Here is a 26,415-nt window from a genome sequence, read left to right as displayed (position 1 = left end):
ACACACACACACACACACACATACACCTTGAAGTTGGGTTCAGTTTTGGAAAGGAAAAAGAAAATGAGCTGGATTGCTTTTGAGAAACTGAAACACTTTTTTTATCCTCAAATTTCCCATGAAATCCAATGCCCATCTTTTCATTACTAACATTTTATTAGTGTTCTTATATGGCAGCAGGATATATAATATCACTTCTCAGAAGACCTAAAGATAAACATCACATAGAAGGCCACAGAGAGACACAAGATAGGTATGAGCAGGCTAAATATATAAACAATGAAGAACTCTGAAGAACAGTATTAAAATATATTATTAAGAAATTGTATTAGAGTTTTTTCTTTCTGGGCTGATTAAGTGGCAAGAACGATAGATGACAAGTTGACAGCCAAAGTGTTTCACTGCTATTTTTTCAATGCCAGGAGAAAATGAGGAAGATCTTCCTCACTTTAGATGGATCCCTGAAGTGACCCTGTGAGGCACTATGGGAAAGAATTACAGGATGGGAAGGTAAGGATCAGTTATAATGTAAAATATTGGTAGGAATTCTCAAATCAATAAGATCACAAATCTATATATAACTATCTCACTTGAACCTCATGACTATCTTGTCAGATAGATACCACAAATAGTATTTAATAGATAAGGAAATTGAGACTCGGGGAGAGTAAGTGCCTTGCCAGTGGTCACATAACAAAGAAATTATCAGAAGCAGGATGTGAATTTGGGTCCTAAGTCCCTTAGACTATTTACCCCATTAAGATTATAATACTCAGTAATGTGGAGGATGACTTAGAGAGGAAGAGTCTAGAAGCAGGAAGGTTGAGAGTATTGGAATAGTCCAGGCAAGTAAAGATAAAGATTTGAACTAAGATAGTTTGGGGATCATTGGAAAAGAGAAAAAAGTACTGTATTTGGAGGAAGGAGACCTGGATGTCAACTACTGATTCTGCTACTTACTATTTGAGTGAGTAAAGCCAAAGAACAATCTCTGTGAGGCTCAGATTCCTCACTGAGCAAGATGATTCCATGATTCTCACTGCCATCAATCTTTTATGGGTTTTCATGACATTTATCTAAATTATAGCTTAATTGGTTTTTCTGTCTTTATGATCTCACTCTTCCAATACACTTTTTGTAACACTGCCAGACTAATCTTCTTATACAAAGATCTGTTCATGTAACATCTTTAATTAAAATATAATGATAGCTGCTTACCATTGACTGAGTAAAGTTCTACCACTTTACTCTGACAATTGAGACAATCTTATATTACCAGATCTTCCCAATCTTATCTTACAGTACTAGTTTTTACTTGTGAGGTGTCACAGAAGTCATATATCAGTTGCAAGCTATTAAGAATTTAAGTTTTAATAGTTTTAAACTGCACTAAGACTTTTGGGACTCTTTGTAACCTGAGCAAAATGGAATAACTGCCATATTCAATGGACATTCTATGGTTTTCCAACTCTGCTCCTTTAACTATTCCTTGTGCCTGGGATGTCCTTAGTCCACTTTCTCCCTGGTGAATTCCTATCCCTTCTTAGGCCAAACTTGGATACCCCCTTTTAGCATCAACCCTCTGCTCTTCAGAACCTACAGAGTTTTCTGATTTTTTTCCCATTTATGTACTTATCATGTATTCATTTGAATCATACCTATGTCTGTATGGATTGACAGGGTCACTGACTCACAGAATCATAAGGTTTTGGACTAAAAGGAATTTTAGTAATCATCTAATCCAACTCTCTTATTTTAACCATCAGAAAACTGAGATTCAGAGGGTTGCTGTGATTTGCCAAAGGTGACCGTGTTCAGTGTCAGAGCCGGGATTTCAAATCCAAGTCCCCTGAACCAAAATACAATGTGTTTTCCTCTATAACAGTGGTTCTTAAATGGACAGCATTAGGCCTATTACTAGGAAAGGAGAGAGAAGTAAAAAATTATAAGCAATGCTCTACAGATCCATGAATAAACCAAGTGCTAGCTTTTCTTTTATATTTTCATAGTCAGTGAATGATAACACTACTGTCATATGGAATTAGGCATGTGATGTTTAAAATGGAGCCTCATACACAAAAAAGGTTGGGAACCACTGATCTATACCCTATGAATGTTATCTATTTCTCTCTTCTAGTGACAAGTGCAGAGCTGTGTACACAGTAAGTAATTAAGAAATATTTAATTTTTTCCCCATTGTTGAAGAGAAAGTCAACAATATAAAATATAATTAATGTAAAATTAGCTGCAATTGAATTCACTACAATGTTTTGTGGAAACAGCACATTAATGCATTGTTAGTATAGTGATGAATTGGTTAAAACATTCTGGAAAGCAATTTGGAATTATGAAAAGGAAGTGACTAAATTGTCCATACTCTTTTGACCCAGAAATTCTACTATAAGACATATACTACAAGGAGGCCATCCTTTATGAAATGGTTAAACAAATTGTGGTACATGATAAAGGGAAGGAAATAAATATTTATTAAGTACCTACTATATGCCAAGCACAATGCTAAGAACTTTGCAAATGTCATTTCATTTGAGGAGCAAGTAGGTAGCACAGTAGATAGAATACTAGGTCTGGAGTTGGGAGGACCTGGGTTTAAATCTGGCCTTAGACATTTTCTAGCTGTGTGACTTTAAAAGTCACTTAATCCCAATTGCCTAGCTCTTGTTGCTCTTCTGCCTTAGAATTGATACTAAAATAGAGGGTAAACATTTAAAATAAATGAATGAATGAATGAAGACTCACCTAGTAGTCAGTTTTCTATGCAAATATTTCATTTGGTCCTCATAACATTTCAGTGAGGGAGTGGAATATTATTGTTTTACAACAATGTATGAACTTGACAAACATAAGCTTGGGAAGATTATATGAAGTAATGAAAAGTGAAGTTAAGAATTAGCAACACAATATACAACATAACTATAACAATGTAAATGGAAAAGAACAAGTGCCACAAAATGGGCAAAAATGAATGTAAAATAATAAAGAACAAGTTTGGATTCAAAGAAGATAAAAGAAGTCTTCTTTTTCTTTGTAGAAATGGGAAAGGGGGAAATGGAATATTGTATTATGGTTGGGTTTTTTTCTTTACTAATGGTTCCCAAACTATGGGCTTTCTATCCCTGCAGGGACAAGGAATTATTATAGAGACACCACATATTCATATGTGTATTCACTGTTCAAATTCATTGTTATTTGGTCATTATGTATTCTCTCGATCTAGACAGAGGGGATATGTGAGGTGTCAAATGTACCAGGAGGATTACCAGAATAAAATGTAATTTAACAGATAAATATACATTGGATCATAAATTATTAATATGTGGTTTTCTAAGTCAAAATAAGGTGCGCAGGGAGACTTCTGGAGACTTTAACGGCCTTCTGTTCTATCTTACATTACTGAAATAGCAAATTTATAGACTTAGTTTTGCTGAACTTGATTTTTCTTTTCCTTTGAAAAATTACTTATTGTAAGGAATGTCTCTCTTGAAGGGAAAGTAGGAAGGATAGAGGAAAATGTGAGTGATTTAAAAACAACGTATCAATGAAATACAATTTAAAAATTATTGACAATATTATAATGATATACTCATGGTGACTAAGCAAAAAGAACTGTAAAGTAAAGAATTTGGCAGTATTTATTCAACACTGTACAAGGGAAAAAGAAGTTGCATTTGAGGGATAACAAGAATTCTGGTCAGTATAAAAAGAAAACTCTATAGTGAAATAGGGATAATTATCCAGATTTTATTAGAGTCTGCATGAAATATTCTTCAAGATTACCAATTCCCTTTGATATGATTTTCATGGTCATCAAGAACCTTAACACAACTAATTTGATTTCCCAGGGATATTGATAATGGGAAGGAGGGGTTCAGGATAGTAGTTAACATGAGTCAGTCCTCCAGAATCTTATCCCTACAGGGCAAAGCAAAAAAAAAAAAATTAAGTTCTAGAGCATGAAAAGCTGAAGCTAGACCATAAATATAAAGTAACCCAACCAAGGAATCATCCAAGGGTCCTGTGAAGCTTTACCAGAAACAGTCAGCCTCTAATCATCTCAACTACAACAATAACCATTATATTTTCCCAATAAGAAATAAAAGCTCATTATTAATATTTAGTCTTATTTCTACTAATTAATGTTCAGTCAATAGTAGTTTCTTAGACTGATGTTACATTGCTTTGATTAAATATTAGTAATACTTTTTAGCATGAAGAAACTGAAGACCAAAGATAATGAGGGATTTGCTTTAATAAGTCAGCAGCAGAGCCAGGCCTAGGATAGGAATCTCAGTCCTGTTTAGCAAACTGAGTCACTTTTCAAGTATGTTTTTAAAATCTAGTCAATTAGAAGTTGATTGTGATACCAATAAAGATGACATCTTGAATTTACTCAGTATACAGGCCAATTATAAGCTCTGGCTAAAGACTGCAATGCAGCCTACTCTCTTGGTCAACAAGGTAGATTAGGTAAGAGGATGTGGGTGAGCATTATGGAAAACTAGTTGAAATATAATTTAAGACACATACTGTATTATAATAGCTTCATTTCAAAAGGTAAAATCATAGAATATAAATGATGTAAGGGATCTCAGAGATCATGTAGTCCAATCCCCTTATGTTACTCCTCAGGAAACTGGGACTCAAGAGACATTAGGTGACTTTCCAAAGGTTATACAATGAATTAGCAATAGTTACATCTAGCAGTTTATATTTATGGTGCTTAAGGTTTATGCAGAGCTTTCCTAACAACTTTTGAGGTGAGGGCAATAATCATTGTAGAAATAGCTTGGAAAGTTAATTGGCTTGCCTAAGGTTACTTAATTGGCAAAAGGTAGAACCAGAACTCGAACCCAGGTCATTTCATTCAATCTGGTTACATTCTATAAAGAGATATTTTTAGTACTTCATCAGGAAACAGAACTTAATATGATGCAAGAGGACAGCAACAAGGTGGTTCAGTGTATAGAATTGAGGACCTGGATTCAAATTTGGTCCAAGAAATGCTTCTTAACTGTGTGTCCCTGGGCAAGTCACTTAACCTCATTTGCTTAGCCTTTGCCCTTCTGACTTACTGAGATGGAAAGTAAGGGTTAAAAAACTAAATAAATAGCAAAAGAAAGAGTCCTATTTTAAATATAGGGTATATAGCCTTTTATATTCTTTATTTTAAAACATGTATTAAACATCATGCAATAATAATAACTATGAGATTTCAGAACTATTTAACTTGATGTAACTTGTTCAAAAACCATCATCATAATAATCTTAAACTTTTCAGACTAATCTCGGGTTACAAATCTGTTGACTTGTACTGAATGTTTTCACTTAAAAAAAAAAAAAAACCTAATTATTATGCTTCTGGTTCCTTCAGAGCTCCCCTTACCTGGAGTCCTTTGATAAAGTTTTGAACTGAAAAATCATGGTATAAAAATATATTGATCAGAACTTGTAATGCTTTTTCATTCAGTTTAAAAGGAAATCGAGTAGTAAGAAGTAGCTGAAAGAAAAATGGAAAACCACATTACTTATTAGTTTATAGAGAGAGCCTATCAAAGTATACACTATAATAAAGTAGTATTTCTGGGGTATGAAAGCTGCATGTTAGCTAATTCTCTGTTAAGTCTATTATCTGTCAGTTTTCTCTTAATTTCATTCCATAAGCAGAAGACAAAAGGTCCCCTTCCAAAGTATAGTCTTGAAATAAGTTTATTAATCTTGTAGGAAAAAGGCAGGTACTAACATGCTCAATTTCTTGGTTTCATGAGTTTTGTCCATTAATTAAATGATTATTGATGTTTTTTTTTTAAAAAACAATCAATGAAGATCAGTGGGGCAGTGTTTGTAAAGTTTGTAAAATTCCTGTTACTGAGAGAGATTCTTTATAAGACTAACAGTACCATGGGAGAAACAACACTGAAACTTAGATACCTGATTTTCCATTTTTAAGAGAAGAAACCAGATGACTTGAAGAAACAAAGGAAGTTTCCCCCAAAATGCAAGACATTAGACCTCATCTCTGAATGGCAGAAAACAGAATATACTATCTCTTCCTTCTGTCCCCATTTTTATGTAATTAATGTAAATCAATAAAGTGCTGCAACAGATGGTCTATGTACTACTACATCTATTGGACACCAGAACAGCTAAATATGTATGCACATACACATAGGTGCATGTGTGTAGGTATATATGTATACACATACATACCTACGTATGCATGCATATGTATATGCATATATACATCTTCACTATATATATTCTTTATTGTTTTAAACAAGGCCACTACAAAACAATTCCAACATTGGAGGTCTAGAAAAACTATCAGTGTAGCTTTTGATAAATGAAAATTCATCTTGTCTTCCTTTTAGAAAAATATAAAGATAAATATGTAAAAAAGTAAATATCAAATTGTCATCAGTGCACTAAGGGCAATCACTCAGCATAGATAGCATCTCTCTAGAAAACTCCTTGCCGACATCATACCCAAGACTAATGACCTGAAGAGGGACAATATTACAAAATCTTTATTTTTCTGTCTGGGCAGAGTTAGTTAAAAAGCTTCAATTGCTTTTTGTGGGGTGGGGGATGTTGATTTTTAAAAAATTGAATGTTGATAAAAATTTTAGTTATTTATAGTACTTATGTACAGGCTTGGGAGTCAGGAAAGATTTCAATGAAAACTTTAAACCATTTTACATGAGATGTAAAAGGCAAAATAGTTATTGTTACATAAAAATAGATAAGCACATATACACACATGTGTTTGTGTATGATGTGAATATGTGTGTATATGTATATACATGTACATACATTAAATCCCACCATGTGCCACATAGATTCCTGAAGATATAAAGGTATGGCTACTACTTAAGAAACTTTTCTTATCTAAAGACAAAAATAACAGCAAAAAATAATAATGAATTAAATAAAATACATAAATGAATGTGTTCAACAAATGTTATTCTGAGGTATATACAGAATTTATTTCTCTCTCTATAAATTCTTGTGGTACAACCATGTTCTCTGCTATTCTCTTTATATTGGTTACCTCAAGGAAAAATAATTACCTTGTCCAATAGTTTAGCCAGGTGCTCCTTGCAAGACAATGACTGTAGTAGTTCTATACATAGAAAAGACACTGCATGAGGAAGCAATCGATGGATAATGATTGGAGAAGTGGCAATTCCCAAAACAAGTACTATTGGAAGTTGATGTAGGTACTGACTAGATTCCAAGAGAAAAAAAAGAAACAAATGAGATGAGGCAGAATATCTCTCCTTTGTGCTGCATAAGGCCAACAGGCTGCACTACAAGCAGGCCCACGTTTCCAGGTGTAGCCCCAACAAGATTAAGTTGTAATTGGAAAATATTTAACAAAATAAATAAAAATACAATAGAACATAGATTTGGTTACTATGTGTGACTTTCTAAGTCAATACATGCCCACAAGGATACTGTTTCAGTCTGAGTTTGGTACCCCTGGACTAGAGCACTAGGAGACAAAGGGATTTCCCAGGATCACAGAGAAAGTATGTATCAGAGATAAGAATGATACCCAGATTTCCATGTCTCTGAGGTTGACTCTCAATGACATATTTATTATGTCATGCTATTTCTCTCCTATTTGCATATACTTGGCTAATTCTAGAATTTGTTTCATTTAAAAATGAACAATGGTTATGGGAAGGTTTACTGAAAGCCAAGGGATGAACTAAAAAAAGTTTTATATACTATTTCTTGCATTTTATATATTAGATGCAATTTAATCTCTTATTGATAATTTGAATAATAATGGCAAGCATTTACATAGTGCTTTAAGGTGAGCAAAGCATTTTACATATGTTAACTTCTTCAATGACAGGGTCATGCCTGTGAACATCAGTCATAACAAACTAGTCTCTAAGGTTTAGAGGTTAGCAGGTATATAGGGGTTATTGCTTTAGTTTCAATGATTCCGCTTTTTCTTCTAACATCTAAATTAATTTTAACTTCTCATTGTATTAGCTTCTAGTGGCTCTAGACTTAGTTAAGTAAACAAAACTGGGCCACAATAATCAAATATCTGGTAAAGTGTAGCCAAAATTTTTTTTAGAGAATCAAATGTTATAGGATTTTTATGTTAGAATCATCAAGATGAGCTACTTCAGTAAGCAACGGTGAGGTAGGAATTGGGCAAGACTTGCCTTTTCTCTTTCTTGTTTCATGATTTGTACATATATGTAATACATTTAAGCATTTCCCATTTAAATCTCTTCAAACTAGTTTGTTTTCATCCAGTTGACCCATCTATATTCAAGAAAGTATCATTCTTCACAAGTAGAATACACAGGCATTCAGAGACTAAGAAAATGGTCAGCTATCAAAAAATAGATTTTAGCAAATTCTAATAACACAAATGAACACCATCCAAAAGGGAAGCAATTTACCTTTTTATCCAGGAAAGTAAGAACCTGCCTTGCTTGATGAGACAAAAAGGTAAGAACTGGTTAATTTTCTCCTTTTGACTCTCATTGCTTTGTCAGGAAATAAATGCTTAATCTGACTGCGATATTCATTTATTCAGTATTTGAAGTCTGGATTCTCTCCAGTTTCTATCAAACTGAAGATATATTTAATCACCATTCCTCTCTAAAAAAAAGGTTTCTTTTTTATTAAAAAAATATTGCTATAATTGATATTAGTAGCTAGGAGAAAGAGCAGAATGTGAGACTTTTAGTGCCAACTCAAGAGGAGATTCCATTACCTGCTGATAATTATGAAGTCCTGAAGTACTTTTGTTGAGAAACTTTCTATGTCTTTCAAGATGATCACAATAGGAGGAGATTTCTTCCATTGACTGGAAGAAGTTATTTTTTTGTTTACAGATTCAGAGCCTTTCTTCTGTAATGGGAAAAATAAAAACATAAGTTTAAAAAGGGTTAAAATATGCTTTACACAATGCTATGATTATGCTGATCTCTTCCTATAGCTTACAGCAGTGGTGTCAAATTCAAACAGAAATCCATCCTAGTGGATGCATATTGACTTATTAATACACTGTACTTTTATTTACTTTGTTAAACATTTCCCAATTGCAATTTTTTCTTCTAAAAAATAGTTTTTATTATTATAAACATCAACAAATATGAACATTTTCCTATATAAAGAGCAACCAAAAAAGAGACTATTTAAATCTACATGAATTTTCTGCTACACATACCAATTGCATTTTAATTTGGTTCAGGCCACATTAGAGAGTTGCATGAGTCTGAAACCTCTGGTTTGCAATATTATTGTTTCTTTTATTTCTCTGCACAATAAACAGAAATGCATTTAGAATAACAAATAGCAAAATCTTTCTGGTTTCTGATGAGACAGTGATGGAATGCTAAGCATGGACTCAGAAATAATTGAGTTCAAATATGGCCTCATACATACACTCACTAGCTGTGTGACCCTGGACAAGTCACTTAAACCTGTTGGCCTCAGTTTCATCATTTGTAAAATGAGCTGAAGCAAGAAATGGCAAATCATTCAAGTATTTTCACCAAGAAAACCCCAAATGGAGTCACAATGAGTAGGACACAACAGAAACAACTGAATAATATTTTCTTGGGACATAAATTCATACTGCTTTTCAGAATGGCTAAATTAGTTCACAATTCTACCAACATTGCATCCATGTACCTATTTTTCCTACAACCCCTTTCTTATCAGTCATTTTCTTTGTTGTCATCTTAGATGATTTGATGGATGTGAGTTAATATTTGAGAGAGGTTTTAATTTGTATTTGCCTAGTTATTAATCATTTAGAGTAATTTTTTTTCATAACTACTGTTTTTTTTTTATTTCTTCCTCTGAAAACTACCTAATCATACCTTTTGACCATTTCTCAATTCAGGAATAGTCTTATTCTCATCAATTTGACATAATTCCCTATGTATCTTAGGAATGAGAAATATATCAATTATCCTATTTATTTATTTTCTCTTAATTTTAGCAGTCTTGCTTTTGTTTAGGCAAAAACTTTTATTTCATGTATCAAAATCATATATTTTTCCCCCTTATGATGCCCTCTCTTATCAAGTTGTGAACTCTTACTATGTTTACAAATCTCACAAGTAATTTATTTGATGCAATTCTAACTTGTTTATGATGTCATTTATGTCTAAATCATGTTTGGTATAGTGTGAGATACTGGTATACATACCTTCTTTCTGCTAGATAGCTTTTGAATGTTACCAACAGTTTTTACTAAATAAATGAGTTTTTGCCCCCAAAGTTCAGATCTTTAGATTTATCAAACATTAGTGCTCATTTACTTCTATATATTATTTATCAAAAGTCACAATAATAAATCTATTTCTTTCAAGGCACCAAACTCTTTTGATGATAATAGCTTTAAAGTATAGTTTGAGATGTGATCTTGTTGGATTCCTTCCCATTTATGTTCCATTAATTACCTTGATTCTCTTGACCTTTTGATCCCCTTGATGAATTTTAATATGTATTTTTTTCTAATTCTATAATGCAATAATTAAGTACTTTTGTTGGTAGGACACTGATTAAGTAATTTAATTTAGATAATAGTTATTTTTATTATATTGGCTTAGCCTACCCAGGAACAACGAATATGGAATATCTTTACAATTATTTAGATTTGCAGATAGTGTTTTGTAGCTTTGTGTGTCCTGGCAGTAGACACTCTAGTATCTGATACTTGCTGTTGTTATTTTAAATAGAATTTCTTTTCCCATCTCTTCCTGCTGGATTTTTTAGGGAATATGCAGAAATGCTGATGTTTTATCTGAATTTTTGTATTTTGTAATTTTGATTAAGTTATTAGTTGTTTTAATTAGTTTCTTAGTTGATTCTAGGATTATCTTAGTGAATCATTATATCATCTAAAAAATTTATAATTTTATTTCTGCTTTGCCTATGGTTAAGCCTTCAATTTATTTTTATTTTTGTCTCATTGACATAGCCAGTATTTCTAGCTTTATACTGAATAGTAATAGTATATTGATGGTGATAACGGGCACCCTTCCTTTACTCCTGATGTTATTGGAAAGCTTCTGGTATTTCACCATTAAATAATACTAGCATTAGTTTCAGATAGATATTATTTATCATATTGAGGAAAACTCCATTAATTGTTATTCTTTCTAGTACTTTTAAAAGGAAAGGAAAATAGAATCTTGTCAAGGCCTTTTCCTGCTTTTGACAATCATGTTTTTTTTGTTGTTTTGGTTATTAACATGGTTAACTTATGTTTATAGTTTTCCTAATATTGAACCAGTCCTGAATTCCTGGTAAAAATTCAAACTGTATAATCATTATCATATGTTGCAGTAGTCTTGTCACTAATTTATATAAACATTTTTATATTAATATTCATCAATGATACTGGCCTACAATTTTCTTCCTGTTTTAATTCTCTCTGGTTTGGATATTAAGATCATGTTTTTTCTAGGCCATGGTTGTATTAGAAAAGAAATTTGGCAGGATATCTTCCTGTCCTATTTTTTTCAAACAATTTAGGTAGCATTAGAATTAATTGTTCTTCAAATGTTTGACAGAATTCTCTTGCAAATCCATCTGGTGTTATTTTTCTTCTTCCTTTAGGAGTTCAATTATGGCTTATTCATTTTCTTTTTCTAAGAGAAGATTACTTAAACCTGATATTTCCTGTTGTATCAATCTGGGCATTTTAATATTTTTCTAAATATTCATTTCATTTGGTTGCCTGATTTATTGACAAACAGTTCCTGATAATTTGCTTTACTTCTTTGCTAGTTGTGAATTCATCTTTTTTATTTTTGACATAGTTTTTTCTTTCTTTTTTAAATATTAAGTTAGTTAATGATTTATTTATTTTTTATTTTTTTAAACTATTTAGTTTTATTTATTGAGTTTTCTTTTTTGCTTTTAATTTTGTATATCTCTTTTTATTTTTAGAATTTCTATTTTGGTTTTTAATTGTGATTTTGAATTTATAAGACATCTATTTTTAGCTGTTTGTCCAAAAGTCTATCAGAGCCAAGATTTCTAGAATTTATTCAGATCCTTCATTTTTCTGTTTATTTTTTGGTTAGACTTACCTAGGTCTCAGAAGGGTAAATTGATGCTATATATTATTATAGTTAATGTCTACTTCTCCCTGCAACTTATTTAACTTTTCCTTTAATATTTTTTTTGCTTATTAATCCTCTTCATTTCACCTTCCTCTTCCTCTACTCTCTTACTTTTTGCTACTGTTTCTCTCATGAATGAAATGTATTTTTGTACCCAATTCAGGGTGTGTGAAAATTTTTCCTTCCTTTGACCTCTCTAGATGAGCGTAAGTATCAATGTTAGACTTCTGAAGGGATACATGCATTATCTTCTTATATTAGAATGTAAATAGTTTATCCTTCTTTGTTGGTCCCTTATTTTGCCTTTTGTAATATCATATTCCAAGATTTCTACTCTTTCAGATTTATGGCTGCTAAATTGTATATAATAATGACTATGACTCTGATATTTCAATTATTACTTTCCAGATACTTATGGTATTTTTTTCCCTTCTAACCTAGAATCTCTTGAGTTATAGCTATAATACTTCTGGGATTTTTCATTTTGGGGCTTCATTTATGAGGTGATCAATGAATTTTATTTCTTTTATGTTTTCTTAAAATATAATGTCTAGACTCCTTTTTTTGGGGGGGGGTATTGATAACTTTCTGATAGTTTAATTATTTTTAAATCATCTTTCCTCTGTTTCTTTTCCAGTTCAGTTTTTGTTATAATATACCTCACTTTTCTTTCTTTTTTTCCCCCAGTCTTTTAACTTTAACATTTCTTATTATCTCATGGAATTGTTACCATTTATCTATTTATTATTTATATCCACTCTTATTTTCTGAAAATTTTTTCTTTTTCTTCTTGTTCCAAAACATTAATTCTCTTTTCCTTATTTTTCTTCCCTAGGTGTCCAACACTAGTCATTACAATTAAATAGCACTTGGTTTTGTTTTACACTCTGCACTTTGGGAGATGTGTCCTTCTTAATACTCTTTTTAAACTATTAAATTAGAAAAACTCAAAAATGAATGTCTTGTAAGAATACTAGATACTTAAGAGAAATCAACTCATAATGCCAATAAAAAGGAAATTTCTAAATTCCATTCTCTCAAGGCAAATAAGGAGCTGCTATTCAATTAAAACTAGTGTTAAATGTATTGTCCTTAATAGAATAAAATATTGCTATACTTTCCACAATTCTAAAACTCCTCAATCACATGCCAATTACTTCACTGAAAATTGCTTATTTATATGTACCTGTGTGACATTTCTGTACCAAGTAGAGAGAAAGGCCATTGAATAATGCATTTTTTTCTGGGATAACTGAACACACTCCTCCTCCTCCTCCTCTGTAGATTCCATGTCTATATGGCATCCCATCACCTGTGATGCCAGTTTCTGCAAAAGATGCTTTACATCTATGGAACCAAAAAAGTAAGGAAATTTAATTCACTTTATAAAATTTTAAAGATAAAAAATTCTAGTTGCTTGCATATTACTTTATTTCTATTTACAGAATTTTCTCCCATTCTTAATCCACACAATTTGCATAGAATATGACATAAAATTAGCTGGAGCTACTTTTATGGAAGAATCATATATGCAATAACAGGACTTGGTAAATTATTGATTCCCAAAATAATTAGCTTTAAAGCACAGCTTTAAAAATCTAGAAATGCCATTCTAGCCAAAGTAACAATGACAGATTCTTTAGTGTCTCACTACTTCTAGAATCCATGATTATGTTGTTCTCTCTGTAAAAGCATAATGAAATCCTCTACAACTTAGTAGATAATCATAGAGAAGAGCTGTGGCTAAAAAATTCATCATCTAGTAAATTTGGTGATAAACTAAATTAGGCTAGTCTTTGGAAGAGAGATGGTCATGGGGCTGAACTTAAAAGTCTTTTTAGCTTGATAGGATCAGCTGAAATCTGGGCTCTGTTGATGAGAACTCTTGATCATCTTCATTCTATAACAAAGCACTAGAGAAGAATTTAAATGGGAAAGTAATTATTAGTAGAAGGGAGAGCCAAGACTGCAGTGTCCAAGGAAACAGAATTGGGAAATTTAAAAAATAGACTGAATAATTTTGGAGACAGAGATAGAAAGTTCTAGAGACTTTAGGGATGGGATCTGTGAAGAACATTTCAGTTCACTGTGAAAGACTGCACATTGGGACAAGAGAAGGTACCAGACTCACTGGGTCACTGCCATAGGGACAAAGTACAAAATGTCAACTTTATTGTTCACTACTCAGTTCTAGGTCATAAATCCAGATGGGGTTGAGGAAACAGGTGTCCCGTCCCCTCACACAATCTCCCTGGATTAGACAGTATGCCCAGGGAAGAGGTGGTTCAGAAGAAAGCAACAGCAGTGTGGCTCAAATTCCAGGAGCAGACCTAGGTCTCATGTCCAGCTTCAGGTCAATTCTTCAGCTTACTGCAGGATAACCAGGGCAGGAATCCCAGATCAAAGTGGAACCTGCAACCTCCATCACTCTGAACCACTAAAACCTTCTCAGTTGGCCAATAGTGACTAATTCAAGCAGCAGTCTACTGTTGCTCAAATCCAAACCCTGGTCAGTAATTAACAAAGGAGGTCCAAAATTAGACTTTGCCCCAGATCAGACTAAAACTTCACAAATCCCCAGGCAGAACTGTCCCTGAGATCCTAAAATAATATAATACTCAAAAACTGAAGAAATCAGTAACAGGAACAGCCTAGAGCTTCCAGAAATACACAAAGTATAGCCCTAACATAGAATCCAAAGTAAGGAAATAGGCTGGAATACTAAGCAAATAGAAAAGTTATTATGGCGACAACCCTCAAGCCACAAACCCAGAAGAAGGGAATGACTAAAACATCTACAAGCAAATCCTTAAACACAAACCCACACCCACACCTAGCCTGAGCACAAATTCAGTTAGAATTCCTAGAAGAGATGAAACAAGAGTTTTTTAAGTTTAAAAAACTTTTTTTTTTTTGTAAATGAAATTAGAGTGGTGAAGGAAAAACTAGAAAATAAATGAGAGCAATGGAAGAACTGAAAAGGGAATAACAGCTTGGCATAAGAGATACAAAACTTTGCCCAAGCAACAAACTCCCTGAAAACTAGAATATGTTAAAAAGAAGTCATGATCCAACACAAAATCTTAAAACAAAGCCAAAATGCTGAAAATATAAAAGAAAATGTAACACATCTCATCTAAAACCAACTGACCTATAAAACTGAGAGGAAAAGAATTAACAATCATTGGACTACCTAAAGACTATGACCAAAAAAAAGTCTTCAAATCAAATTTCTTTTTTTTTTTTAAACACTTACCTTCCATCTTAGAATCAATACTATGTACTAGTTCTAAGGCAGAACAGTGGTAAAGGGCCAGACAATGGGGATTAAGTGACTTACCCAGGGTCACACAGCTAGAAAGTATAGTTTTAGAGTACTGCTTAGGGCACTGAGAAACTAAGTGACTTACTCAGAGTTTCACAGTCAGGATGGCTCTGAGTTAGCTTTCTATTATACCACACTACTCAAGTAAGATAGATAATACAAATATTAAGCCTTCCCAATAATATTAGAAATGAAACATAAATGTCCATTATCACCAAAGTTATTTGGCATAGTCTCAGAAATGCTAGCAATAACAATTAGAGAAGAAAAAAATGGAAGTAATCAGAATGGACAAAGAGGTAATAAAACTATCTCTTTTTCCAGATGATATGATGGTATATGGTGAAAATCCTTGAGATTTAACTAACTTTTGCAAAGTAGCAGGTTATAAAATCATCAGCATTTTTATACATTACTAACAAAAGCCTTGCAGGAAGACAGAAAGAGACTCCATTTAAAATAACAACAGACAGAATAAAATACCTCAAAGTATGTCTGCCAAAAGAGGCCTAGAAATTATATTAACAGTTATAAAACCCTTTTTATACAAATAAAGTCAGAACTAAATAAAAAAATAATCCCAGATAGATTAAGTAATTTCCTATGGCTATATGGCTAGTAAGTGGTAGTGGCAAGACTTGAACCCAGATTTCCTATCCCAAGTCTCTCCATTACACCAAGAATTGATTAAATGATATTTAATTTCCTGCCTTCAATAAGCACATTAAAGACATGACTAAACGTGTGCACTTAAGTGTGATCTAGAATTTAAACCCTTTAATGAACCTGTGATTGCACTGATATGAGTATTCTCTTCAACAATAATCATAAATCATCTGAACTTTCTCATCATGTGTAGCTCTTATCCAGGTCTTTCTATGAATCTTCCACAAAGGGTCAGTTAAACATGCAGGGAGTCTTCTGAAATTTCATATTTCATGGGTACAGTTATGAACATTTATCATCTGCTCTTACTACATGAAGGGGAATACACCTACTGAGTGATAACACAACTGTTGCTATACAAATGTTCACTGATAGTGTGGCCCATTCATTTTCATTGAACATTACATCATTCAGTAAATAATGTGATTTTATATATACATAATCTATTCAAAAATACTATTACTTAGGAAAGTCTGCCTATTCCCGTCTCATACTTTCATGATATCTTACTTATGTCTGACATCCTTCCTTTTTATATATCTTCAAAAATAACTATGTCCTCAATGCCTCCAAAATGGTGTTTCCGCTATTCTTCTGAGCATATCTAATCTGGTTTAGCTATTCTTTTCACTTTTTTTTTCCATGTCATTTCTGTATCTTAAGTGTAAGATAAATCAGCTATTTAACAAGAATCAATAAACAGTACTTAGGTGCCTATCCAATATCTTACTAAATTTGATATTTCATAAGAATCATTTGGATGATCTCAGATACTTCCTGGCTGTGAGATCCTGGGCACTTCCCTAATTGTCTAGTCTTTACCACTCTTCTTCCTTGGAACCAATACTTAGTATCAATTCTAAGACAAAGGGTAAGAGAAAAAAAAAAGAATCACTTGGAGCTGGAACCGAGATCACCTAATCCAACTTCTTATTTTGCAACTGAAAAAAATCTGACGCCCAGAGCATGCTTTGATTTGTCCAAGTTCACACAAGCAATAATCCACAGAACTAGAGTTTTAATACAGGTACACTGATTCCAAACCCAACATTGTTTCTATTACACCACTCTATGACACCTCAGCACAGATAAGTAGCTCCTCTTTGAGGACCTTTGCCATGCCATTTTATCCACTATAAAATTACAAAAGAGATATGTAAACCTCAAATTTCCTTAGACTTATAAATGTTGGAAATTTCACCATTGGGATATTTCATACTTGGAAAATTTCTTACTGATAGTCTATTGGAATGGGAACTCCATTGGCATGGGAGGTTCCTTCTCTTCCCTTCTTAAGATTACTTTAGGACAGAAAACCTTTTGCTGAACAATGGAAAGGACTTTGACCTATGCTTAAGCATAGAACAGGAATTTCTTTGAGTCTTGATTGATTTTAGAATTGATACAATGGAGATACTTGGAATAAATCTCCACCCTATTTAGTCCTAATAGGATTGAGTAAAGGCTGCAGCCTAGATCAAAATTTAATTATTCCAATCTCTACCATACTCAAGTTAACAGGATTTAGAAAGGGCTGTAACAAAGGAGTAAAGATTTAATCATTTGAAAAATATGACCTTCAACAGACATGTGCAAAAGCCAGAAACCTCTGGGCGGTCCTGGGTTAAGCGAGAGCCTCCATTGACAGGGAAATTGATGAAGAGTGATTGGTAGATGTGAGGACTGAGGGGAGGCAACTTGGATGGTTTCCTTAAAGATAGGAGGGTCTGGAGACTCGAGGAGGTGGTTGAGTTTTTGGTCGGTGTGGTTCCTGGGCTCTGAGGAAGCTTGCTCTGAAGGAAGCTGAAGGTGGGGGCCTCTGAGACTGTTTCTCCATTTTTGGACACGTGAGTAATAGGGACTGATCTTTTTTCTTTGCCCCAGCTATCTAAGGGCTTGGGCCTTTTGGCCCAGCCTAAACAGAAGGGGTATTTAAGCCCTATTCCCTTCTCTCCCCTTTCTCTCTCTATATATATCTCTAATTCCTTTCTTGCTCCTATTGTAATTAAACTCCAAAAAAGGCTGACGGCTGACTTGAGTTTTTCAATTAGGAATTACATAGCTGATTCCTTGGCGACCTTAAATTAATATATATCAGTCTTTTAAAGTGATTCCCTTGTTACAGATAACATAGGCAATTACCAATTCACTGCTTTTTTTCCCCAAAAAGTCATTTGGGAACTTACATTTTCCCACAGAAATTATATTATAAATTAATTTTATAAGGATTTACATATTATATGATAATGAGGAATGATACTTCAATAGCACACTTTGATATTTATACTGTCTTATGTAAATTATTTCATCTGATTCTAAAAACAATTCTGTGACAGGTATTCAAGGTCATTTTTAACCCAACTTTAAACGTGAGGAAAGAATCTCAGGTCTTATTTACTCATAAGCACTTAAGGGTCAGATGTATGGGATCTGAAGCCAGATCTTCCTTGATTTAAGTCCAGAATTCTCTTCACTATGGTATATTATCTTATCTGGTTACCATTTATAACACAGCTTTACAGGAAAATATAGTACAAGACCTAACTCAGTACCCTAGAATTTATAGATTTTTCTCTCTTCCAACTAAAGCACTGACCCTTTAGGTAACACTGAGGGGGCAGGAACTGGGTGGGATACAAAGGAAGAGTTGTAAATATTCTTAAGTATCCTTATTTTATTAACTATTTATTTAGATATTAGAAAACATTATTTCAAAGTCATTAATACTCAGAATGGAGATACAAAAGGGAATTAGTACCTAATACAGTGGGTCCAGCCTCAGGCTCCTGCTGTACCTAAAAGGATATCCTTATATATACATGAGTAACAGGCTGAACAGATTTGATAGAAGAAAATACTATAACCTATATTTTTAGAAACTAGCATAAAACTGTAATAGTAATACAAAATCAGATCTTCATGGAAAATTTTAACTGGTTCAAAAACAAGAAATTTTTTTTTAGACCTTTACCTTCCGTCTTAGAATTAATACTGTGTATTGGTTCCAAGGCTGAAGAGTGTGGTATGGGCGAGGCAATGGGGGTTAAGTGACTTGGCCAGGGTCACACAGCTAGGAAGAGTCTGAATCTAGATTTGAACCCAAGACCTCCTGTCTCTGGGCCTAGCTCTTAATCCACTGGGCCACCCAGATGCCCCCGATGAGCATTTTAATAGAAAAGAACAGAGATGAAGACATGTCTCCTCAGAGGAAATGAGTTAGTAAATACACTGAAATGTATCTTTTTATTTTCTATATAGAAAGAGTTCACAAGAAAAAAAAATTGGTTAACTGAAGACAAGATTTCAGGAAGACTGTCTATGTAAATTATTGAACAAAAAGATTTTAAGCAAAATTAATAAGCATTTCAGAACTACTATAACAAAAGCTAATTATAAATCATTTTTATCTATTCTGTCCTTAAGAAAAGTCTTATTTTAGTACTGATATGGTAGAATGCTAATTCTCAAAAGCTGCATCAGCAGGGTAGTTCTGTCAAGTCTTACCAAGCTAGAAAAGTTCTGAAAATGCCCCTATTATTCACTTCATATTGGTTTCCAAGCTTGGCTTAATTTGAAAAGAATCATCACCTCATTAGCAATAGTTTCAAGTTCATCTATTAAGTGAAGGAGCTAAGATCCATATTGGGTGGATTAGAGTGTCCACAGTGAGGAAATCACAGATCCTTGAAGTAAAATGCCTATTCATTAAAGAGAATGTCTTGTAGACATTACTAGTTATCTTGTTATGCCCAATTCAAGCAATTTTATCTGTTTGGATATAAGAAGACTTCAAAATAAAGAAAAAATTTAGGTTTGGAGTTTCAGATTGTTCTCCCCCAATTATTTGGTGAATATATGTATATTTACTGAACAAGGTAGACCTACCAAATTTATAGGACTTTGAGAGACTGAAAACCTCAAATTGACCCAATTCAGTCTTATTTTCTTCTGACTGAAAGAGTAGAAGAGAGGGGAAAAAAAGGAAATGTGTCTATTGGGACATTATGTTATAGAAAATTATTTTCTGACTTGAGAGAACTTTTAGAATGGATAGCCTCCTAAGAATGTCATATCTTTTAAATCAATCACCAAAGTCATTACAATATTTATATGTTACCTGGACATTCTTTAGCTTGCAATGAGACAACATATGGAGTAATAGTATCTCTAAGCATTGCAGTTAGGCCTTTGAATGTTAAGTCATGATCTGTTACATTCACACCTGCAAAGGAAAAAAAATCAATATCATATTCTTTTTATCACTAAAAATGATTCAGCATGTCAAGTGAACTACGAAGAAAAAAAAACTACACTTCTGCTAAGAAATTTTTAAAAAGCAATCTACAAGACTTCATTAATAGTGCTGGATTATCTACAGGCAAGCAAACTTATTTATATGGATGAGAATCTCAACAAAATACTCTCAAAAAAGGTATAAAGACAACAAAAACTTGAGTCAAAAACATTTCATTGCCTAATAAGTTTCACTATGTTAAATGAATATATATAAATTAAGTTTGTTTCTAAGTTACTTAAAGCATATTTATTCATCTACCAAACATGTATTCAATGTTAGGCTCTGGGAAAGATTTAAAAGGTAAGAGAACAATCCCTGCTATCACAGTACAAATAGATTAAGTTAGGTGATAAGACAAATACACAGACAAATAAAAAGCAAGCAATATTTTAAAGTACTTCCTCCAGAGATGTGGATAAAAACTCTCTTTGATTTAAATAGATGAAAAATCCATCACATTCAGGTCACCTTGGGGATAAGCATATATGAATATATATGAATATGAATATAGGACAACAGGCACACAGTCTAATCACCAAACTGTATTCAGTCTTCATTGTGAGGTAATTCAAATCCATCAAACATTTTGTAAATACTTTTGATGTGCCAGGCACTATATGTAGTATTGGTGATGCAAAGACAAGAATAAAATGGTTCCCTTCAGAAGCCTATATTCTAGTTCAGAGTTTTAAATGTGTACACAGGTAAGCTTAAAAAAAAATCATATACACACACACACACACACACAAGTATGCATATATACATATACTTTTACATGTATACACACACAGATATGCTCAAAGTTACAATATAATTTCAAGAGGGAGAGAAGGACCTAAGATCAAGGAACATCTTACATAAGAGGTAATAGGCTGAACTTCATAGGAAACTGGTGATTCTAAGAGGAAGAGGTGAGAAAAGAGGGTATTTCAGACATGTGGAACCCATCTAAGAGAAGATAAAATGGCAGCATATTATAGTAAATAGAATGCTAGACTTAAGAGTGAGGAAGTTTTTAGTTCAAAACCTGCCAGGGATATTTCCTGGTTATATGTCCTGGGCTAAGTCATTTAACTCTTTGGGTTTTAGTTTCTTGATCTGTAAAATGAGGGAGTTGCACTCAATGATCTGAGGTCCCTTTAAGTTATATATCTATGATCCTTTCAGATGGAATGTCTTATTAAAGAACAACTAGAGGGTCAGTTTGAAGAGTAATACAAGATAAAGCTAGAAAGTATGTGGCAGAGGACTTTAAATGACAGGCTGTGGGTCTTGTATATTATATTTTCAAAAAGTTACTACTGAAGAATTTTGAGTAAGGGAACTAAATTAAATCTGGGGCAGTACCCCATTTGGTATGTGAATTTGTTCACTATGCAGAGGATGTACTAAAAAAGGGAAAGCTGAAATTCAGGAGACAAAATAAGAACACTATTACAATAGTCTAGGCAAGAAGTAATAATGGCCCAAATTAGGGTTGAAATTGTATAACTGGAAAGATGAGGATAGATTTGGGAGATGTGGTGGTGGAAGAAATTATAAAGATCTGACAAAAGATATATTAGAGGTGACAACCTCCTGAGATGGAAATCCAGAAGAATTCTGATGATATTCTCAATGGAGAAGGAAAAAGTTAGAGAAGTATACTTCTAATAAATATGGATACTCATAAATAGTATAAGGCCAGACTTAAGACAACAAATTACAGATTTGGGAACTATCAGCACAGAGATAATAACTGAACACCTATGAGTTGGAGAAATCTCCTAGGAACTAAATATACATACATGTATATGTATATTCATATATATCTTGTCTGTCTGTCTCTCCTCACTATGTCTATATATAAATATATGTTTATATATATATATATATGCCTATTTGCATGCCATACTGTGAAGCCATACAGAAATACCTATATAGCTATATAGATGCAAATAAAGATATATAAAAGACAATTACTTTGAAGCACAGCTGAGAAGGAAAAAAGATGGCAAGGAAAGAAGGCAAAAAAAAGAAGGAAAAAATATGGAATGCCATGACCATTTGGAGGGCAGATGAAAAGAAGCAAGTAAAAACCCAAGATACATGAGAAAAGAGTCAACTACTGAGAAATGGTCCTAAAGAAGTAAATGAGATCTATCAGTGGAGGAACTGATAAATTTGATACATAGTGTAGGGATGTCTCTTCATGTGTGATTATAGGGAATGAGGAAGGGGTTGATGATCCTAAGAAATGTTCATAAATAGAAGAAGGAATCTAAGTGGCAAGAATGTTTAAGTGAATATGATGCTAGGAGTATGGTATAAGAGTGAGGCTGAGGGTTTGAGAAGAGATGAAAAGGTTTGGAGCAGGTATTTGGGGAATGAAATAGAGAGTCAATGGTAAGGAAAATCCAGATGAAGATATGTATCACAAGCTGGAGGTAGACACATTTGACTATATTTGGTAAATATCTCCATAAACTCTGAATAGCCTGGGAGCAGGAGAGGAGCATTAGATAATGGTGATTATTTTTTAAAATTAATTTATTTATTTTTAAGTGGTTTTCCATGGTTACATGATTCATGTTCCCCCCACCCCCATCTTTTTCCTCCCTCCTTTGGGAGACAATAAGCAATTCCACTGGGTTATACTTGATATTTATTTCCATATTATTCATTTTTGTAAAAATCTTTTAAAAACTAAACCCCCAAATTTTATATCTATATAAAAAAGTGATCAGTCATATGTTTTTTGTCTACATTTCTACTCCCATCGTTTTTTCTCCCAATGTGGATAGCATTCTTTCTCATAAGTCCCTCGGGACTTTTCTGTATCATCGAATTGCTGTCAGTAGCAAAGTTAATTACATATGATCATCCCACAGTGTTTCACTTTCTGGGTACAATGTTCTCTTGGTTCTGCTCATTTTGATCTGCTTCAGTTCATGGAAGTCTTCCCAGTTCAGATAGTAATCAAGCAGCTCATCATTCCTTACAGCACAATAGTATTCCATCACCATCATCCACCACAATTTGTTCAGCCATTCCCCAATCGAGGGACATCCCCTCAATAATGGTGATTATTAAGGAATGAGGATTAGCATATCAGGAATTTCGAAAGATCAAGATAGGCCAAGAGATCCTAGACTAGTATCTGGTAAAGCATTAAGAAGGATATGGTCTAGGGGATAGAGATTAAATGAAGCCAAAACAGGGGAGATAAATTAAGTTAATAGGGTTAAATCAAGGAACCAGAGACCATGATGTGGGTGAATAATAAATCAAATCATTTTATAGACAATTCATTCAAATGTTATTTCATGAGAACAAGGTTAAAATGGTCTAACCGTTAAAATACACTAAGATAAAAAAAATTGAGACACAAAGAAATTAAATTAACAAATTCAAGAGGAGCTGAAAAGAGAGTTCAAGAATCTAAGATACAGTCATTCTATTCAACTGAGATTGATGATTAATTTCTGTATTGTGAACCCATAATGCAGACACACTTAGAATATATCCCAAGGAAGTTATTGGCCAAAGAAACCATAACAAGTAAATTTTCTTTCCTGGAAATTAATGTGAATTTGAGTGTTATAATTGAATCTCACCTCAAATTCTTCTTATAGATTTATAGATATTTATGCAAATGAGTGTCAAAGAGATAAATTGTATATACAAAGTACAAGTATTTCTCCATTATGCTTTTGTTTTATTCCTAAAATATATGCTAACATATAAATTATAAATACCTAGGACAAGAGCAGCAGTTGGAATTTCCCTGGATTTTATTTGATAGTTCCAGTTTGTTGACTTCTTTCGAAACTCCAAGTGAGATTTTTCCAGAAATTCTATTAGTTTGTCAAATAGATTTTTATTCAATTCCTCTTGTAGTTCCTAAAACAACAACAACAACAACACTACTGAGTATTTTTCCAAGTATAAAAAACCCTTAGTAGTTTTGAAAGCTACCAAGGAAACTGTCATGAGTTCCTTTCCAGGTAAGAATTCTGATTTCTTAGATAACTACCAAAAGAAAATATTATTTATTAGGTTTATTACTTCTTTCATCTGCCTTAAGATCTATATTTATATTTTTGTTTTTATTTATCTATTGATAATAGGAGATGTGAATTATCTGTTTAAAGATATTTCTTGGATGTTCACTATTGTTGTTATTCAACTTATGTACTAATGAATCACCTATATAATAAAGCAAAGACATGCTGCATTAAAACCCACAACAAACACACATATGCAAAATTAAATGTCGATCTCAAAGACAAGCTAGAAAAAATAAAGTAACTTGATTATTAAATTAGTGATTTCTGGCAGATTATCCTTCTTTCTAAATAGTTCCCATTTGATCATGAATCAAATGACATATTCTTTACTGCTATTTGATAGTTCAAACCTAAAGATTTAAAAAGTTGGTTATTTTAAACCAGAATAGATTTCCCCCTTTTTAAAATTTAGAATATTTTTCCAAGATTACATGATTCATGATACCCAACCCCTGCACCACTCCCCACCCCCTCAAAGCCATAAAGCAGTTCCACTGGGTTATACATGTATCATTGCACAAAACCTATTTCCATGTTATTCATATTTGCAGTAGAGTGATCTTTTAACATAAAAACCCTAATCACATCCCCATCAAACTACATGATAGATCATATATTTTTCTAATGCATTTCTAGTCCCACAGTTCTTTCTCTGGATGTGGATAGCATTCTTTCTCTTAAATTCCTTTGGATTGTCCTGAGTCATTGCATTGCTGCTGGTAGAAAAGTCTATTACATTTGATTGTGGCAAAATAAGTTTTTAAATGCCTGAAACAATAAATCTGAAGGAAAGAGCAAAAAAAAGAGGCCTTCATATTAAAATTTATTATTCTTGTTTTGACTGTCTAAGGATAAAAAAAAAACTATGACCCCAGAGAAAAGTTGAAAAAAAAATTGCAATTAGTTCATGGTTTACAGTATTATTTTAATATAATAATCTGATCTCTATCATATTTATTTTGCATTTTCTATTTCCAGTTATGAGAAGTTAAAGATGATTTACTTTAAAACTGAGAATTGATTCATTGAATTCATTGCTGCACTTACAAAAAATATCTTAAACCCACAAGAATTAATAAGCTATCCAAATGCTCATTATTTGTCAGAACCTGGTTCAACAAAACAGGGAAGGAAAGTGCTGAAGAATTCCTTTGGTTAAGGGTTAATGTTCACTCGAATTGGTTTGCCAGTCCACTAACATAAACCAAAAGGGAAAGGAAAAAGTAAGTAATAAGATAGTGTATTTTGATGAGAGATTAATGTGCAATTTTGACTGGATTTCTCCCCCTGGGGAAGATGGGAAGAAATTTCTCTATGTGAACTTAGCCAAGTAAACAGGGTAGCACCACATCATCAAAACACAAAATGGGAACTGTTACAAGGCAGACAGAAAAATATTCATTTCAATCACCCTCAAAATTAATAATCTAGGGCCTTATTTATTTTGAGGGTTTCTGCTAGGAATCTCAGAAAATGTGATATACAGAAAAAATATTTTAGACCTAAGTTTTCACAGGCTTAATTAAAAAAAAAAACAGTAAGAGATATTTGTAGGATGCATAATCTAAAATATGTATATAAAACCCAAAATACTTTGTGTCTTCTGAATATTGTAATAAGGTTATGTCTGGGGGAAGCTGGGTATTGATTCTAAGAAGGAAGGTAAGGGTTTAAAAAATAAATGAATGAATGAATGAACAAATGAATAAAGACACGAAAAATAATAGCACCCCTACCATCAAGGAATTATAATCTAATAGTGAGATATGATATTTCTACAGATTAGTATAGAGCAGGACATGTGGTAAGAGCAAAGGAGGAATGACAGTTCCACAACTGACATACTTAAGGTGAAGCCAGGAAGGTGAAGATTTGATCTCTCCTGGACTCCCCTGGACAGCTAGTAAGCAGTCTCTTTTAATTCCACCATACAAGGTTGAGAGGACA

At 33.0% G+C, this 26,415-nt stretch overlaps 1 protein-coding gene across 3 annotated transcripts in view; it reads right to left on the bottom strand.

Moving 5' to 3' along the window:
- ORC3 (origin recognition complex subunit 3) overlaps positions 1-26,415 on the bottom strand; it is a 126,194-nt gene that overhangs the window by 81,026 nt on the left and 18,753 nt on the right. For all 3 annotated transcript variants that reach the window (XM_056818574.1, XM_056818575.1, XM_056818573.1), the window contains exons 4-9: positions 24,157-24,301; positions 20,240-20,344; positions 13,318-13,478; positions 8,762-8,898; positions 7,086-7,242; positions 5,402-5,515 (exon numbers count right to left, since the gene is read on the bottom strand). In XM_056818574.1, coding sequence (XP_056674552.1) covers positions 5,402-5,515; positions 7,086-7,242; positions 8,762-8,898; positions 13,318-13,478; positions 20,240-20,344; positions 24,157-24,301 — 819 coding nt within the window. The remainder of the gene's footprint in view (positions 1-5,401; positions 5,516-7,085; positions 7,243-8,761; positions 8,899-13,317; positions 13,479-20,239; positions 20,345-24,156; positions 24,302-26,415) is intronic.

This window comes from Monodelphis domestica, chromosome 2, assembly GCF_027887165.1.
Source record: "Monodelphis domestica isolate mMonDom1 chromosome 2, mMonDom1.pri, whole genome shotgun sequence".
In the NCBI taxonomy this organism is placed as follows: domain Eukaryota; kingdom Metazoa; phylum Chordata; class Mammalia; order Didelphimorphia; family Didelphidae; genus Monodelphis; species Monodelphis domestica.
Note: the sequence above shows the minus strand (reverse complement) of the source record. Positions and strands in the feature narration are given on the sequence as shown.